This window comes from Lissotriton helveticus, chromosome 8 (genome assembly GCF_964261635.1).
Source record: "Lissotriton helveticus chromosome 8, aLisHel1.1, whole genome shotgun sequence".
Lineage (NCBI taxonomy): Eukaryota > Metazoa > Chordata > Amphibia > Caudata > Salamandridae > Lissotriton > Lissotriton helveticus.
In genome coordinates this window covers 1,298,718,125-1,298,735,254 of record NC_136069.1, presented here as the reverse complement: position 1 = coordinate 1,298,735,254, position 17,130 = coordinate 1,298,718,125, and the positions used below count along the sequence as shown (strand labels likewise).

The 17,130-nt window shown below is 46.1% G+C and overlaps 1 protein-coding gene across 3 annotated transcripts in view; it reads left to right on the top strand.

Moving 5' to 3' along the window:
- The window catches only part of RPGR (retinitis pigmentosa GTPase regulator), a 430,193-nt gene that overhangs the window by 303,551 nt on the left and 109,512 nt on the right, over window positions 1-17,130 (top strand). For 2 of the 3 annotated variants that reach the window (XM_078658265.1, XM_078658264.1), the window contains one exon: window positions 178-339. The exons of the other annotated variant lie outside the window; for it this stretch is intronic. In XM_078658265.1, coding sequence (XP_078514391.1) covers window positions 178-339 — 162 coding nt within the window. The remainder of the gene's footprint in view (window positions 1-177; window positions 340-17,130) is intronic. 3 annotated transcript variants of the gene reach the window in all.

Here is a 17,130-nt window from a genome sequence, read left to right as displayed (position 1 = left end):
GTATATTTGTTTTTACATGGAGCAGTATGAAAAAGGTGAAACAAATTTAATTAAGCAAATACGTTTTTGTAAATGTACTTTTATATCCTGGATTTAGATTGATGCATTTACTAAATTTGCATAATGCAAAGGTCTTCTAGGCCCAATACACTGAAAATTGTTGGTTTCATTTGACAGAGTTCAGAGTTGACAATGGCGGATAGCACGTCCCAGCAGGAACCCCAGGAGCAGCCTGTAGTAGTAGAGGTGCTGAATGCTGACAACCAGGTAGAGAGTGACGTAGGTAGCCTTGCATCAGAAAGCACTGACGTTGTGATGAAGACTGGTAAAACTATACAGGTATTTCTCACTCTGATGTCCTCCGGGGAATTGGGGTTTCTCTTATTAACCTTTGCTGTAAGGTTCATTCACAACAAAATAAACGGTTTTATCATAGGATATTTCCGATTTATGCAAATAAGACTACGCCCCATTTAGTCCTACACAGATAGCATGTTGTGGAGAAGTGTGGCTCAATGGTTAGAGCGGCAGACCCTGATGCAGAGGTCTGGCCCGGGACCAGGGTTCGATTCCCGCCTCGGCGGGTCTTGGGCTCAATTTCCCCGGACTTGATATTTCTCGCCTCGGTGCCTAGTCTAATCATGGGTCCCACTCTGTGACTCTGGGCAATAGCTTGCTTAATCTCCACAACGGCCCCAGCAGCGCTGTGGATGCCTGGCTTCACCTTGGGGGTGCCCAGGAGTGGACATTTCACAGGAAAGCCAGGATGGGTTCCGCAGCGGTATGAATACAGCGCTACGAGGCCTCCGGGTAGAAGTGCGCTATATAAAATACAAACATTTACATTTACATTAACTCCGCTGAAAACCCATTGGTGGCAAAGTGGCCTGATCTCACTGTAATTATGCAAGGGAAAGCATATGCAATATTTGAAGGTTGTTACTTGTTAATCTCTAGGTATTTCAATGTCCAGAATGATATTCAGATTCCTTTCTCTCATGGGAACTGTTTCGTTTTATTTCTCAATATATTGATTTATATTAAAGTTTGTTTATAAACTATACAGTAATCAGCATTATACAGTCATATATCTTAGATGCCTAATACAAGTTAGTTTTTCCATGTAATCATGAAATTTGTAAAACAGATTCACCTTCTTTCAGAGATTAAAATATTTTCAATCTGCCAGAAACTGCTAAATTCATCAGATTAAGCATTAGACGAACTATAGACTCTACATTCTTTTTTTTAAAGAGATTATACGGCCTAATCCCTAAAACTATGTTAATTTTACAGGATAAGATATGACTTAATGTCTCCTTGCATTCATGTTTGAACATGTAGCTTTGGGAAGCATTAGCAGGGCAGTTCTAAACGTTAAAATGAGATTTGGATTCATGAATTATTAGCTGTGTAATTAATCTCATGCATGGCTCCCATGGTGTCCTAATGGGATGTTCTGTTGACCAAAATTGCAGCTAAGGGCCAGATATAGAGTTTGGCCAGGGTGCTCAATCACGTTTGTGATGGTGCACACTGTCCATGAAACTCTCAGTCTGTCACCCTATTTAGAGTTGGGCCACGCGTCTGCTTTCCATTGGTGGTGACCCTATTGGCGAAAGTCTTACTCTGATGTCCTGACTGAGTGCATCTCTCGTCCTTTTTCTCTGTCTGTCTTCTCCAGACAAAATCTGTTGGTGAAGAAAACAAAAATAATGACCCCACCTAGGAAAAAGCTCCTGGGGTGTGGGAGTCATTAGTTATATGTTTTTAAAAAGGAGTTTATCTACGAAAAACAAAAATGGCCCCCCTCCAAACTTTTGGTACCTTCAGATCAACCGGTATGACACATTTTCCTCAGAAGGAACAGAGATCACTGCTCGTCAGAGGTGATCTGCAAATGTGGCAGTCCGCTCTGTTTGGGTAGTGAATGTGATGTCCTGCGCCACCCTGACAGAGAGAATAAATACTGCCATACCTTAAATCGGGCCCCAGCTTTCTATTTCTATATTGTAACACTTTGCCCCTCCAGTACTTACTTCAGTTACTCCAGTGCTTACTTCAGTTACTCCAGTGCTTAATTTGAGCCGGTGGTTTCCGGTGTTCGGCGCCAAAATGTATTTCTCTGTCCTGGCACTTATGACAGTCTTCAACATGGTGGCGCTGTCTGCCTAAATTAGGGATGAGCACAACTATAGCTGTTTATTAATTCAATATACATTAACAGTAATTAATACCTGCCATCCCATCCATTCTTATAGGTTCGGGGGACTGACATAGTGTGAATTGTCACACATGTAAGCGTGTGATGGTCAGTGGTTGTGTTGGCACTACCACCGGCAGTGCTGGGGCAATGGTGGTGCAAGCTGCAGTTTACCCCTGACGAGAGACTGTGCACTTTTTTTTTTAAAACAAATTAAGCACTGAGTTCCTCCATATGGGTGACCATTGCTCTTTGTTTCTGGTATCAACCTCAACAAGTACATACTGTAGCATCCCTGCTGTCCATATAACTTGCACGACTACAGCCAGCACGTATTTCATCCCATACAAACTGGGAGTAGATCAAGGCTGCACGACAAATATTATCTAACATAATTGATCTCGAAATTATCATTAAATTGCATAAGAGCTTTACGGTCATAGACACAACTTATTTCGTTTGTAAAGCAGAAGTCGCATTTTCAATGTATGGTATAAAAAGACTCAGTAGATGCCATTCTTTGATGTCTGGGTGCGAAAAGGATACAAAGTAAGTGGACAGATTTGTAGTTCCATTAAAAAAAATGGTTGAGAAAATAAGACCACATGATAAAGTAATAAGACTGAGTATTAACCAATTTGTCATTGATGCTGCATCACCAATATTTAATGATGTCGTAGCTTATTGAAGCGCTGGATTCGAGGCATGACAATTCGAAGTATGCTTCATAGGGATTAGTAAAAGTAGAACAAAAATGTCAGTTGGTAAACTCAAGAGGACTAAATGAAACACTTTTAGTAAGTAAGAAAAGCTTACCAAATTAGAATTGAGTACACTTTTGTTCACAAGTTAATCACAGGTGTAGGCAATGGCAGCTGGTGAATTAGAAAGTTGTGGGGTGAAAATAAAAGTCTTTGATTTTGACTGAGCAAGACGGCAAAGAAAGTGAGCTAAATTGCTAGGCCACATAATAGGTGCACTTTACAGCAAAATTCCTTTTTAGGTCTCGGCTATAAAGCGCTGAAAGCGCGTTCTCGCCAGAGAACTATTGTCGGCGTCTCAGCAGTCTGAGAACACCGAAGTGAGACAAGACCTGGCCGCGCGCAGCGTTTCCCCATAGGATAACGTGCGCGCGGCCAGGTCTTTTCTCCACAGTGCTAATGCAGCCCGGATCGCGACACGCGCCTGCTGGAATCCAGGGGGAGTCTGCATACCAGCGCGCGGCGCGTGAGCTTGTTTTTGTAGTTTTTATATTTCTCTCTTTCGACTCTCTGCTCACTCTTCTACAACAGGAGAGAGCATACCTTTATTTTGCTAACATTTCATTTGCCGCTAATGTGCCTCAGATCACAGGGCGCGTCATGTTCCACTTCCAGGTATGGATATTTATTTTTCTGAACGTGGGGACCGAGGAGCAGTGCAGTCTATTTAAATCTTCACCCGGGGTTTAACCGTATGTATGTCCGTGTTAGGGGGGATGGGTGAGGGGGGTCTCTCTGTGGCAGAGTCACTATATGTGTTTAGACACTCGGGCGCCTTTTATCTGCGGAAAAGAGATGATTGCATGTAATTGATGGCAACGGGTGCGCAGCCTTTATCCGAAGGCACATCATGGCATCTTTGATCCCGGCCGCTGCCCCGCCGAGAGCTGTAAACCGTTTTTGTTTTTAATTGCACGTTGCTGATATGGGAAATTAATAACTCGGGACGTGTTTGTTTAATTCCAGTATCTCTTGTCATGAAGGGTCTTCTTTGGAGGACGGGTTTCTGATAAGGGCAGTAATTACCCCAGGTGAAGGCCGTGTGAGGGTGTGGGCGGCAGATGGGGCGTGCTGAGTGCAGAGTGGTGAGTGCAGAGTGGTGAGTGCAGAGTAGTGAGTGCAGAGTAGTGAGTGCAGAGCAGTGAGTGCAGAGCAGTGAGTGCAGAGCAGTGAGTGCAGAGCAGTGAGTGCAGAGCAGTGAGTGCAGAGCAGTGAGTAGTGAGTGCAGAGTAGTGAGTGCAGAGTAGTGAGTGCAGAGTAGTGAGTGCAGAGTAGTGAGTAGTGAGTGCAGAGTAGTGAGTGCAGAGTAGTGAGTGCAGAGTAGTGAGTGCAGAGTAGTGAGTAGTGAGTGCAGAGTAGTGAGTAGTGAGTGCAGAATAGTGAGTAGTGAGTGCAGAGTAGTGAGTGCAGAGTAGTGAGTAGTGAGTGCAGACTAGTGGGTGCAGAGTAGTGAGTAGTGAGTGTAGTGAGTGCAGAGTAGTGAGTGCAGAGTAGTGAGTGCAGAGTAGTGAGTGCAGAGTAGTGAGTAGTGAGTGCAGAGTAGTGAGTAGTGAGTGCAGAGTAGTGAGTAGTGAGTGCAGAGTAGTGAGTAGTGAGTGCAGAGTAGTGAGTGCAGAGTAGTGAGTGCAGAGTAGTGAGTAGTGAGTGCAGAGTAGTGAGTAGTGAGTGCAGAGTAGTGAGTAGTGAGTAGTGAGTGCAGAGTAGTGAGTAGTGAGTGCAGAGTAGTGAGTAGTGAGTGCAGAGTAGTGAGTGCAGAGTAGTGAGTGCAGAGTAGTGAGTGCAGAGTAGTGAGTGCAGAGTAGTGAGTGCAGAGTAGTGAGTAGCAGAGTAGTGAGTACAGAGTAGTGAGTAGTGAGTGCAGAGTAGTGAGTGTAGTGAGTGCAGAGTAGTGAGTAGTGAGTGCAGAGTAGTGAGTAGTGAGTGCCGAGTAGTGAGTAGTGAGTGCAGAGTAGTGAGTAGCAGAGTAGTGAGTAGCAGAGTAGTGAGTGCAGAGTAGTGAGTGCAGAGTAGTGAGTAGTGAGTGTAGTGAGTGCAGAGTAGTGAGTGCAGAGTAGTGAGTAGTGAGTAGTAGTGAGTGCAGAGTAGTGAGTGCAGAGTAGTGAGTGCAGAGTAGTGAGTGCAGAGTAGTGAGTGCAGAGTAGTGAGTCCAGAGTAGTGAGTGCAGAGTAGTGAGTAGTGAGTAGCAGAGTAGTGAGTAGCAGAGTAGTGAGTGCAGAGTAGTGAGTAGTGAGTGCAGAGTAGTGAGTAGTGAGTGCAGAGTAGTGAGTGCTGAGTAGTGAGTAGTGAGTGCAGAGTAGTGAGTAGTGAGTAGTGAGTAGCAGAGTAGTGAGTAGCAGAGTAGTGAGTGAAGAGTAGTGAGTAGTGAGTGCAGAGTAGTGAGTAGTGAGTGTAGTGAGTGCAGAGTAGTGAGTTGCAGAGTAGTGAGTAGTGAGTAGTAGTGAGTAGTGAGTGCAAAGTAGTGAGTGCAGAGTAGTGAGTGCAGAGTAGTGAGTAGTGAGTAGCAGAGTAGTGAGTAGCAGAGTAGTGAGTGCAGAGTAGTGAGTAGTGCGTGCAGAGTAGTGAGTGTAGTGAGTGCAGAGTAGTGAGTAGTGAGTGCAGAGTAGTGAGTAGTAGTGAGTAGTGAGTGCAGAGTAGTGAGTGCAGAGTAGTGAGTAGTGAGTGCAGAGCAGTGAGTGCAGAGTAGTGAGTGCAGAGTAGTGAGTAGTGAGTGCGTAGTGAGTGCAGAGTAGTGAGTGCAGAGTAGTGAGTGCAGAGTAGTGAGTAGTGAGTGCAGAGTAGTGAGTGCAGAGTAGTGAGTGCAGAGTAGTGAGTGCAGAGTAGTGAGTGCAGAGTAGTGAGTAGTGAGTGCAGAGTAGTGAGTAGTAAGTGTAGAGTAGTGAGTAGGAGTGAGTAGTGAGTAGTAGTGAGTAGTAGTGAGTGCAGAGTAGTGAGTAGTGAGTGCAGAGTAGTGAGTAGTGAGTGCAGAGTAGTGAGTGCAGAGTAGTGAGTGCAGAGTAGTGAGTGTAGTGAGTGCAGAGTAGTGAGTAGTGAGTGCAGAGTAGTGAGTGCAGAGTAGTGAGTAGTGAGTGCAGACTAGTTAGTAGTGAGTGCAGACTAGTTAGTAGTGAGTGCAGACTAGTTAGTAGTGAGTGCAGACCAGTTAGTAGTGAGTGCAGAGTAGTGAGTAGTGAGTGCAGAGTAGTGAGTGCAGAGTAGTGAGTAGTGAGTAGTGAGTGCAGAGTAGTGAGTAGTGAGTGCAGAGTAGTGAGCAGTGAGTGCAGAGTAGTGAGTAGTGAGTGTAGTGAGTGCAGAGTAGTGAGTAGTGAGTGCAGAGTAGTGAGTAGTAGTGAATAGTGAGTAGTAGTGAGTAGGGAGTGCAGAGTAGGGAGTGCAGAGTAGGGAGTGCAGAGTAGGGAGTGCAGAGTAGTGAGTGCAGAGTAGTGAGTGCAGAGTAGTGAGTGCAGAGTAGTGAGTGCAGAGTAGTGAGTGCAGAGTAGTGAGTGCAGAGTAGTGAGTGCAGAGTAGTGAGTAGTGAGTGTAGTGAGTGCAGAGTAGTGAGTGCAGAGTAGTGAGTGCAGAGTAGTGAGTGCAGAGTAGTGAGTAGTGAGTGTAGTGAGTGCAGAGTAGTGAGTGCAGAGTAGTGAGTAGTAGTGAGTAGTGAGTGCAGAGTAGTGAGTAGTAGTGAGTGCAGAGTAGTGAGTAGTAGTGAGTATTGAGTGCAGAGTAGTGAGTATTGAGTGCAGAGTAGTGAGTGCAGAGTAGTGAGTAGTGAGTGTAGTGAGTGCAGAGTAGTGAGTGCAGAGTAGTGAGTGCAGAGTAGTGAGTAGTGAGTGTAGTGAGTGCAGAGTAGTGAGTGCAGAGTAGTGAGTGCAGAGTAGTGAGTGCAGAGTAGTGAGTAGTGAGTGCAGAGTAGTGAGTAGTGAGTGCAGACTAGTTAGTAGTGAGTGCAGACTAGTTATTAGTGAGTGCAAACTAGTTAGTAGTGAGTGCAGACTAGTTAGTAGTGAGTGCAGACCAGTTAGTAGTGAGTGCAGAGTAGTGAGTGCAGAGTAGTGAGTAGTGAGTGCAGAGTAGTGAGTGCAGAGTAGTGAGTGCAGAGTAGTGAGTGCAGAGTAGTGAGTAGTGAGTGCAGAGTTAGTGTGCAGAGTGAGTGTGCAGAGCGCAGAATGCGAGTGCAGAGTGTGAAGTGTGTGTAGGATGAGCAGTGTGTGAGCGTGCAGGGTTTACAGTCTGTGAGCGTGTAGGGTGAGCAGTGTATGAGCGTGTAGGGTGAGCAGTGTGTGAGCGTGCAGGGTTAACAGTGTGAGCGTGCAGGGTGAACATTGTGTGAGCGTGCAGGGTGAACACTGTGTGAGCGTGCAGGGTGAACAGTATGTGAGTGTGCAAGGTGAACAGTTTGTGAGTGTGCAGGGTGAACAATTCCAATCCAAACCACATAATTTCATTACACACCACATGCATACACTCCATAACACATGGCTAAAAGACATTGCCATTTACAATGCCATTAGCTCTAACTCGAATAAATCCGAGACCTGTTGCATTTCCAATGCTTGTTAGTTCACTAATCGCTTTGTCGTCGGTGTAGGGAAGGGAATGTATGTTTCTAAAATGGAGGCAGTGTGGCCTAGTCCTAGAGTCTAAAGCTACCGACCAATCAACATATGGAAGCAGTTTCGAATCTCCCTGTACCAAAAAAACAGAACGCTGTTTGTATCTTTTGTGAAGCGCTCTTATGTCCTTGGGCAAGGTTTGCTCTATGTAAAACTGCCCACAATAATATGTCAATTCTGGCTGTCTCCGGGGCTCTAATCTCATCCTCCAACCAAGAATTAAGGACAAAGCATTAACATTTGATCTCACAAAGGGAGACAAGGCAAAGAGAATGTACCAAATCAGTGGGGTGCAGGACAAATAGTTCAGCGGGTTGTAAGAGAGCAGTAAACCAAATACCACTAAGAATAAGAGCCTTTTTCTGGAAGAACGTTCGTTTAAATTGTACTAAAAAGTGTTGTTTTTCAAGCACAACGCTACTGAATATAATGGACTGTTTTTCAACTGGAGTTTTACACTTATTCTCCAGAGAAAACTCCCACCCAAATGTATATAAAATACAATTTACATTTAGAAGATAAGTATTCTAACGGCGAGAATGTGGGTCATTCTAGAAAATATGTTTCATTCATGATCTTTAGGATCTTTCTGAAATACAGGCTTAATAGAAGAGCTGCTTTATTTGTACATTTTGGGGAAGAACACTGACGTGTTAATAGTTGTACATAAAAGCATTTCTTTGCCGCAGAACCCTCATCCCCAGTGTATAATCTGCAGCATGCCCTCACTTTCCACAATGTAAACCTGAATAGTCCGTCAAACCTGACAGTGTACGGGTGGACAGACCCTCACATGATCCTATAGGGTCACCAGGGCCTGAACCTTGACCAGCCTCAGTGTATCCAGTGACAGATATGTCCCCTACCACACGGCTGTCTGGGACAACATCCGTAAAATTCCCTCAAACAGAGCTGTCACCTCCACTGGTGTAATCAGCACATCCTCGCATCACAAAGCATAATTAGTGGATAGAACTATTCCTCTACAAGCGAAATAAATTAAAGAACGTAAAAGTAATACATAAAATGAAGAAAACAGTCAAAAAGGGAAAGGACATGATGGTGGTTTCCTACGATACTGACCAATCCTAAGTTTTTTTGATCTGGCGCTGCGTTGGTCTTGCAGCATTCTGAAGCTATAGAAGGTAACATTTTCAGTGCATTTCAGTGGCGGGTATTTTGTCGACCTTGGAAGGATGCATTCCATTGACGCCCCTCTCAGGATTGAGACATGTAACCATTTATACACAGTTCAGCAGCAAACCCTCATCTCGTTGACTTATCTCAACATTTAAAGTGATACAGTGTCATTTTGGGTGAAGCCCTGTTTCCAGGGAAGGACCCTGGCAGGTACTGTGCTCTCCTTACCTTCCCTCAGAGCATTGTCCATCTGTTGTTTCCCGTTTCAAGTTTCACCCACAGTCTCCTCCGTAATCCAGCACACTATGGCCCCCTTACACTCCAGCCACTACCTGTCCAGATCGGAGGACTTGGTATTGGCAATGGTCCTGTCCCACCACGAACCTCAAGATACTTCGATGCTTTCTGGGGAGTGGTATATTCAAGTATGCGTCTTGAAAGTTGTTGCAACAAAGCCAATCACCCTGGAACTTTTCTTGCTGAATCTACTTGATAGCTGTTTTGAGGTTGAGAATGGAACTCAACGGGGATGTGCATGTCCAGCAGTACGGCAGCAAAAGCAGTGCCACAGAGGAAATGGCTGGTGCGCTGATAGGCACCGACACATTCCACAAGGTGGCTTAAGGAGCAGAAGGTAAGAAGCTCCTGAGTAGGCACCAAAGCATCTGACCACCATACAACATAAAGTATTCCAACATTTTAACTGTATCCTTGCTCCAACAACAAAAAAAGCAAATTTTCACATTCACTACTGTCTGCCAGTCACCCCACCCTCCTCTAAGTCTCTTGAACATTCACTCTTCTTCTGCTCATCACTGACTCCTCCTCTGCACCACCACTCGGTATTCCACATGCTTAAAACCACTGCACCTCTTTAGAAAGACTATCTGATAGAGGTATCCAGCCCCAGATTCCTAACCTTTCAATTTCTTTAGGTGTCAGACTGGATCCGTTACAATTTCCATGAACAGTACCCCTGCGCGCCAGCAGGTGGTGCCGGTCGGCTCCATGTGGCAACTTCTGCGCCGGAAATGACGTCCCCATCACATATATAGGCACCTTCTCGGCGCGCTTACGTCACTTCTTTAATCTCTGTGCCATCCAGGGCTGATCGGAGAGAAGAGCTAACTCTTTGTCAGTTTTTTACATGATTTTTGCGACTTTTGTTGTTCCTTTTTGAGGTTTCCTCTTGATGTGTCGAGCAAGACGAAAGAGCATAGGCACTCGAGGCCTGGTTCGTCGTAACCTGCGTTTGCACTCATTCTGTCCTCCCCCTCAATTTTCCAGGAGCTGGAGCGACCGCTGCTCAAATCAAAGAGTTATATGGGGCCATGCGCCTCATTTTTGAGTGGCCCGACTCCTCCTGTGCGCCTTAGATTGGAGCATTACTCTGTTCCATGGTCTAACCTAAAAAGGCAAGGAAGTAATATGGCTGGTAATGTGCTGGCTGCTCTGACCCTGGCTCTGAGGGTCCTCCATGGATCCGAACCAGCACTGGTCATGCCACTACGACCTGCGCTGGCTCTGACGTGGATGCTACCGGTGCTGCCGGCACCCACCAGTGGCGCCAGCCCAATTCTGATCCCTGATAACATGGAGCTGCATCAACCGATGCTGATTGCGGCGCCGACAGGACCCCCGCATCCTAGGTTGGAGCCTGGGCCCTATTCTGAAGGATTAAACCTGGAGGAGCAATCGAAGGGGGGTCACTGGACCCTTTAGAATTCCAGTATGAGCAGCATATGGACTGGTGTGAGGAACTGGGTGATGCCAGCGGACTGGACACGTCTCCAGATACCGGCTGAGGTCCTCAACCTCAGTTTGTCCTCGTGGCAGTCAAGACTAGTATCTTGACGGAGTTGTTGCAACTGGGAGTATCCTTCTCTGAACTCCTAGTTCCATTCAACTAAGCCCTCTCCTACGTCCTTCTAGGGACCTGTTCCCAACCCAGTACATGAGCCTCTATGAATAAGACCATTGCCCGCCGCCTTACTCCAGGGGACACAGTTTTGCTCACCCAACACCCTACTCCAGGGAGTTTGGTGGCCCAAGCCACTACTTGCCATACCGCGTTCCCTGCGGCTCCCCCGGACAGGGAATCCAAGAGGTTGGACAGGTTGGCAAAGAACATTTTTTCTTTTGCCAGCCTTGCATTGTGGTCAGTAAACTGCATGCTTATTGGGCTGATATTCCCACACGCTGTGGGGAACAGTTGCGCAGGTGCTGCCACAGGTCCTGGAGGAGGCCTGGACCATTCTCTCTCAAGTAGTTACTGACGGGAAAGATGCAGTGAAGTTCACTATACGCTGTGGCTTGGATACAACTAACTCACTGGGGAGAGTAGACTCTTCGGGCAATCTGCAGAATCCACCTGTCGGACAGGCTACTCCCTCCCCTTAGTGACTGCCCCTCCCTCCATGGCTCTATGTTACGATCGGCTGACAGAGGTTCACCTGTCACTCCTCTGGGAGGAAGTTATGGCTCTATTGGCCAAGGAAGACATAGAGAGGGTTCCAGTGCCAGAAGTAAGGTGTGGGTGCTATTCCCGTTACTTTCTGGGCCTGAAAAAGTACAAGGGCCTCGTCCTCTCCTAGATCTGCAAGCTCTCAACTACTTCCTCAAAAAGGAGAAATTCAGGATGCTCACATTGTCTCAGGCCGTGTTTGCCCTGGACCCAGGAGAATGGATGGTAGCATTAGACTTGCAGGATGCCTAAATTCACTTCCCTTTCCTGCCTGCTCATCAGCGTTACCTGCGGTTTACGGTTGGCCACGAAAATTTTCATTTCACTGTGCACCTTTTTGGCCTTACCAGCACCCCTTGGGTGTTCACTCAGGTGATGGAGGTGGCCTCAGCTTAACTGCGCAGATCAGGGGTACCAGCGTGCCCCTATCTAGGCGATTGACTGCTGAAGGCAGACTTGCCCCAGGTTGTTGTCTCCCACCTCCAGACTATGGCGGACCTCCTGCATTTGCTGTAGTTCACTATCAACATGCCCAAGTCACACCTGACTCCCACACAAACGCTCCCTTTCATCGGAACTGTTGTGGACACAAGGCACTTTCTGGCTTATCCTTCCGAACGGTGAGTTCAGGACAGTGGCGGCTGGTGACATTTGAAAGTGGTGAGGCGCAAAAATGATTGTCGTAATGCACTGCGGCAAGCGAGCCCGAACAACCTACATGGGGTGGGGGGTTCTCCCCGATACAATTTTGAAAAAAGAGTGGACAAATGGTGCATTTTCAAGCAAATTTGAGGAAGCAGGAAGGTTAATAAAGCAATACGATTGAATGATTTATCATTTAAGAAATTGCCAATTTTTTTAATTTGGACAATCTTTGCGTATGCTGATGTAAATGTGCCCAGCTGTTTACATAGGTGTGTCTGGGAATTCAAACACAAGCAACCCGGAGAAGAAAAGGCGGGAGGATTGAACGAGCCACAGGTACCCCTGGAACAAATGATGGCACACATCCTGATGCTCAGTGAAATATCTTGATTACCCCTCTTATGAAAGCTATAGTCACAGGTTTGAATTCCACTGAATGTAAGCCACTCACTGTGTAGCAATAGAAAAAGAAGTGTATTTTCAGTAGCAGAAACCGTTTACCCTCACAACAGTTCACCAACCTTGGGTGAATCCATAATGTATTTTTAAATACACATAAATCCACAAAGAGTTAATCCAATAGCAATGTACAGTAAATACGTATTTTCCACTTTCAAAAGAATATTCGAACTCGACCAGTTAAAAAGTGAGAGGGTTTGTTGTTTGTGTTAGGACTTGACCATATTCAACCTTGAGTGCGGGGACAGTCTGTGTCACAAAAACAGGAAAACACAAAAGTGATCCAGAATGCATGGTGGGCACTTAACAAGTTTACACAGGCAAAACCTTTAATAAATCAGCCCAGCGAAAGCAAAGACACAAGATGATAACTCACAGACAGCCCCACCGCAGCAGAGTGAGGCATTCACTCACAAGAAGAATAGGACCTCCCATCCCTCTGACAGCATCAGCAAGCTGGATAAAGACCTGGCAGCACGCTTCCCGTGTCCTCAACTGGCACTGCCTTAGCACTTTTTCAAATAGGCATTATGACAATTGATACTGATGAGGTGATTCCAAAATAAGGTAATCTGCTTAGAGCGCATCATATAATTAACAATTTAAAAACAAACAGGTAACCTTCACTCCCACAAACTACTTAGCAAATGTACACTGTGTTACAGATTGCATACAACTAAGACGATGATGCCGGTGTATATATTTACAGACATATACTGTTTCCCATAGAAAGCTTGGATCAGCACCCTTAAAGAAACAAAGCTAAGGTGTGGCCAAATGTCTAGCAAACAACCCACATTTTCCATGCACATATACACGTTTCCAAATAAAACCGGGATGCTTCAAATTTATATGTGGTGCCTTTTGCTTGCATCCACTCTGGTGTGATTGCATGTTGAGTTTCTGTGCATGAACTATCATTTTTCCCTTATGTATTCCATGTGCACTTCCTTAAAGATCACGCAAGCCATCGTTTTCTATTTATTTCAAAGATACTCAATTCTTAATGCTGTTTGTTAATTTGCACAATCGGAAGGCAGGCATCGTTTTAGTTGGGAACAGAACGAGCACCTGCATAAAACTAAAACTGACCCAAAAATGTCACAGGTTCCCCGTTATCACAATACTTTAAGGACGGGACGTAGGTAGCAACCATCTTCTAAAACGTATTTTGACAGAATATTGCATGTGCACAGTTTTTTGGAATATGTATTAAGTATTATGTAAACGTCACAAAGCTGACGCGTTTTTCTGCAGGGCAATGCTGGTAAAATGCTGCTTGCATTACTGAGTGAAATTACATGTCTCCCTAAATGCAGAATAATGAAACAGCTAAGTTTAATGAAGTGCTGTTTAGTCTCAATGGACAGCTGTGGCTAGGATTTCAATTCTACGAGGCCTTGAAATGCTACTGTAAGGCGAAGTGCGGTACTAAAGGAAATGGACGAGACGAAGCTTGAAACCACTGCTAATAAAACACGCCAGTCTTAGTTGCGGTACATCTATGTGCGCATTAATTTCTAACAGATTTTACAATGCACCTCGATGCCCCCGCGTGTAATCACATCAGACCAACGTTGGCTGCATGTGTAGTTTACGCTGGAGAATTTAAAAGCACTTTGTGGATGACCGTGATCTGCGTTCTATTTCCCTCACCCTGCTGCTATATAGGGCTCTCGTCAGGTAGAGGCACGTGGGGCCAGCCTGCAAAGCAAAGGCGGCAGCTGTGGCCAGAACTTGAAGAAAAGTTCTCCGGTCTTCTTAACTTAAGGTTTATAATAGCGGGAACGCACGCAACGGTTCAAGAGCTAGCCTACCGTGCCTACACACACAAGGGAAGTCACGGCTCGCAATACTCGCGGGGGAGGGAAGTGGGGGGTCACGCGGGGGTGGAGGCCGAAGGGGAAGTTTAAAATTAAAAAATAATGAAAGAAAACGTACAGGTCCGCGCCACCTCTGCCACCTCTGCTCGACTGCTCCTGGGCCGGGGTCCCGCTGCCTCAACAAACAGGAACAGCTGCAACGTCACTGGCAATCCTTCTACGTGGCAGGGCCAGGATTGGCTTGAGGGCAGGGATACTCCTGCCCATTAGGAGACCGGGGGCTGCGGCATGAAGCAACCCTCGGTCTCCTAAGGGGAAGGGTAGGGCGCATGCTCTGGCTGATCGTAAATATGATCAGCTCAACAAAGAACATGCGCAGAAGTAATGCAGTGACGTGACTATTTAGTGCCGTGCCTGATGTCACTCAAACGCCCTGAGAAAAGGAGAGCTGGCGCAGCCCCCACCCACCCCCTTCAGCATGACGTCCCTCGTTCTACTTGTCCGACGCTAATTCCAATCAAAGGAATCCTGATTGGAATTAGCGTCGGAGAAGTAGAACAAACAATTTGAATGGGGCCCATGGCTTTAGTGGGGCAGCGCCCCTAATGGACGCACCGCCACTGGTTCAGGATATTCAGGCTATGATACCAATCTTTCAGCCTCTATCCTGGATTTCGGTGAGACTGACTCTAAGACTTCTGGGCCTCAAGGCCGCCTCCATCCTGCTAGTGACACATGCCAGATGGCATATGGCAGGCTCTTCAGTGGGACATGAAGTTCAAGTGGGTGCAGCATCAGGGGAATCTCTCCGACATGGTCCAGATCTGGGAAAGAACTTCAGAAGACCTGCCGTGGTGGATAATAGACCGCGATTGGGTCAGAGGCCGACCCCTTTCCTTTTTCCCAGCTAGATCTCACAGTAGTGAAAGATACGTCACTTCTGGGATGGACTCTGATTTCCACTTCTCTCTGCGGAATCCGGACTTCACATCAACCTGTTGGAGCTCCGAGTGATCCATTGGCATTGAAAGCATTTCTACCCTCCATCCAAGGAAGGCTGGTACTCATGTTCACCGACCACACCACCGCAATGTGGTACTGCATCAAACAGGCTGAGGTGGGGTTGCAGACTCTTTTTCAAGATGCCCTGCGACTCTGGACACGGCTTGAACAGCAGGGTATTTCCCTGGTGGTTCAACACCTGCCAGCTTCTTTGAACGCCAGGGTGGACAAACTGAGCTGATGATGCTTAGCAGATCACAAATGGCATCTCCACCCGAACGTGGCAAAAGGTCTCTTTCAACAGTGGAGAAAGCCTTGGTTAGATCTGTTTGCCTCTGCAGAGAGCGCACAATGTCAGCAGTTTTGCGCGCTAGAGTTTCCAAGGCGGCTCTCTCTCTGAGACATTTTTTGTCTCGAGTGGAGCTCAGGCCTCCTGTATGCCTTTCTGCCCATACCACTTCTGCCCAGAGACACAGGCGAGGCAGAAGACTTGAAGAATAGTGAGACCAGGCGCAGTACGATACTTCCTTGATGCAGTCTTGGTTCCTAAGAAAGTCAACATTTTAAGAAGGTCGAAGAGTGTCTTGTTTCCAGAGGTTAATCTTGTTCCACGACGAATTGAAGGACTCACCCATGGGGGTATCTTAAATACCCAAGGAAAGGGTTGGAACAACTCTGGGATCTCTCCCAGAGGAGGGGCTGGATAGCCCCTCCTCTGGTTCCCTGTTCTTTGCCAGTTTCCCGCCAGAACGGGAACCAAGAGTTCCTGAAATGGCTCAAACTGGTGTATGCAAGGAGGGTACCAAATGGGCCATGCAATGCAGTCTGGTGGTGCTGGAAAGCACCCCCACCCCAGCACAACACAATAAGTCCTGTCTGGGAGGTGGTCACACCTACCTATGACACGAAACCTATTGTTCTAGCTTCACCTGCTCGAGCTCAGCAGTACCTAGTCTCTTCTTACCCCTCTGTTCATCCTGCCAGTCATTTGCATGAACTCAGATAGCCCTACTAAAGATGACAGCTAACTTCTACTAATTCATTTACCAAAAAGAAATTGTAGTAACTGCACAGAATGGTTACCCTGCGAGCACAAGACTAAATCTAATAACTGATAACCCACTGGGTTTTAACCACTTACCATGCAGAGTAGCATACTACTTGCACTTTGCCAGATATTTACCCAGGACTCGTTAGACATGTCACTTCTCAGTTTCGAGGTCCAGACCTTTCTGTAAATTGTTTTGGAGGTGACCATTCCGACTCCAGTGCTCTATGTAGACGAGAAGCTACCTTATCAGCCAAATTCTTTGAAAATATAATCTCAACTTTAGTAAGATTCCACCCCTCTTCCCTCTGCAGTCCTTACTGAGCCCAATGCAATAACTGATTGAGATGAAAAGTATTGCTGTCTGGAAAAGATGTAAGTCCTCTTTAAATAACAATTTAAAATTCCATCAACAATGAGGTCACCCAGGTGTGAGTGGGACTCATGAGTCCACTCTGTTAAAGTCCTGCTGGTGTTCCTTGGCAGAAAGTCTCATTCCCCTATGATGGAGACATTGTAGATAGGAAGTTTGTCGCTTTGAACAGTATGACCCCAATAGAAGAGGTTAATTTTAAATGATTCTAAAATATTCCCAAGTAGTCCATGGTGTTTGCCATCCAAAGAAGATTCCCTAAAGAGATGTGAGAGTGCTTCTGTTCAGGAGACAGTCAGGTGTTTTGCGTTGGTTCCCACTCCCACTCCCATGTTGGTTTCATTTCAGCTGCTGCTACATACCTTCAGTATTAATGAAACCCACACGCCCTTCATAAATCGATCTGAAAAAGACTGGATTAACCACTTGACAGTGTTATTGATGCTGATGAATGTATGCTAAGCTTTCTTATGAATGCCTTTTGAGAAACTGAGTAGTGAAGTCTGGACTACAAACAACATACTGGGTATAATATACATTTTTACGCAGTACATTTTATGGGTCGTCGATATTTCTAACCTCCTCTATCAGTATATCTTTGTATAAAGTCTTTTGCAAGT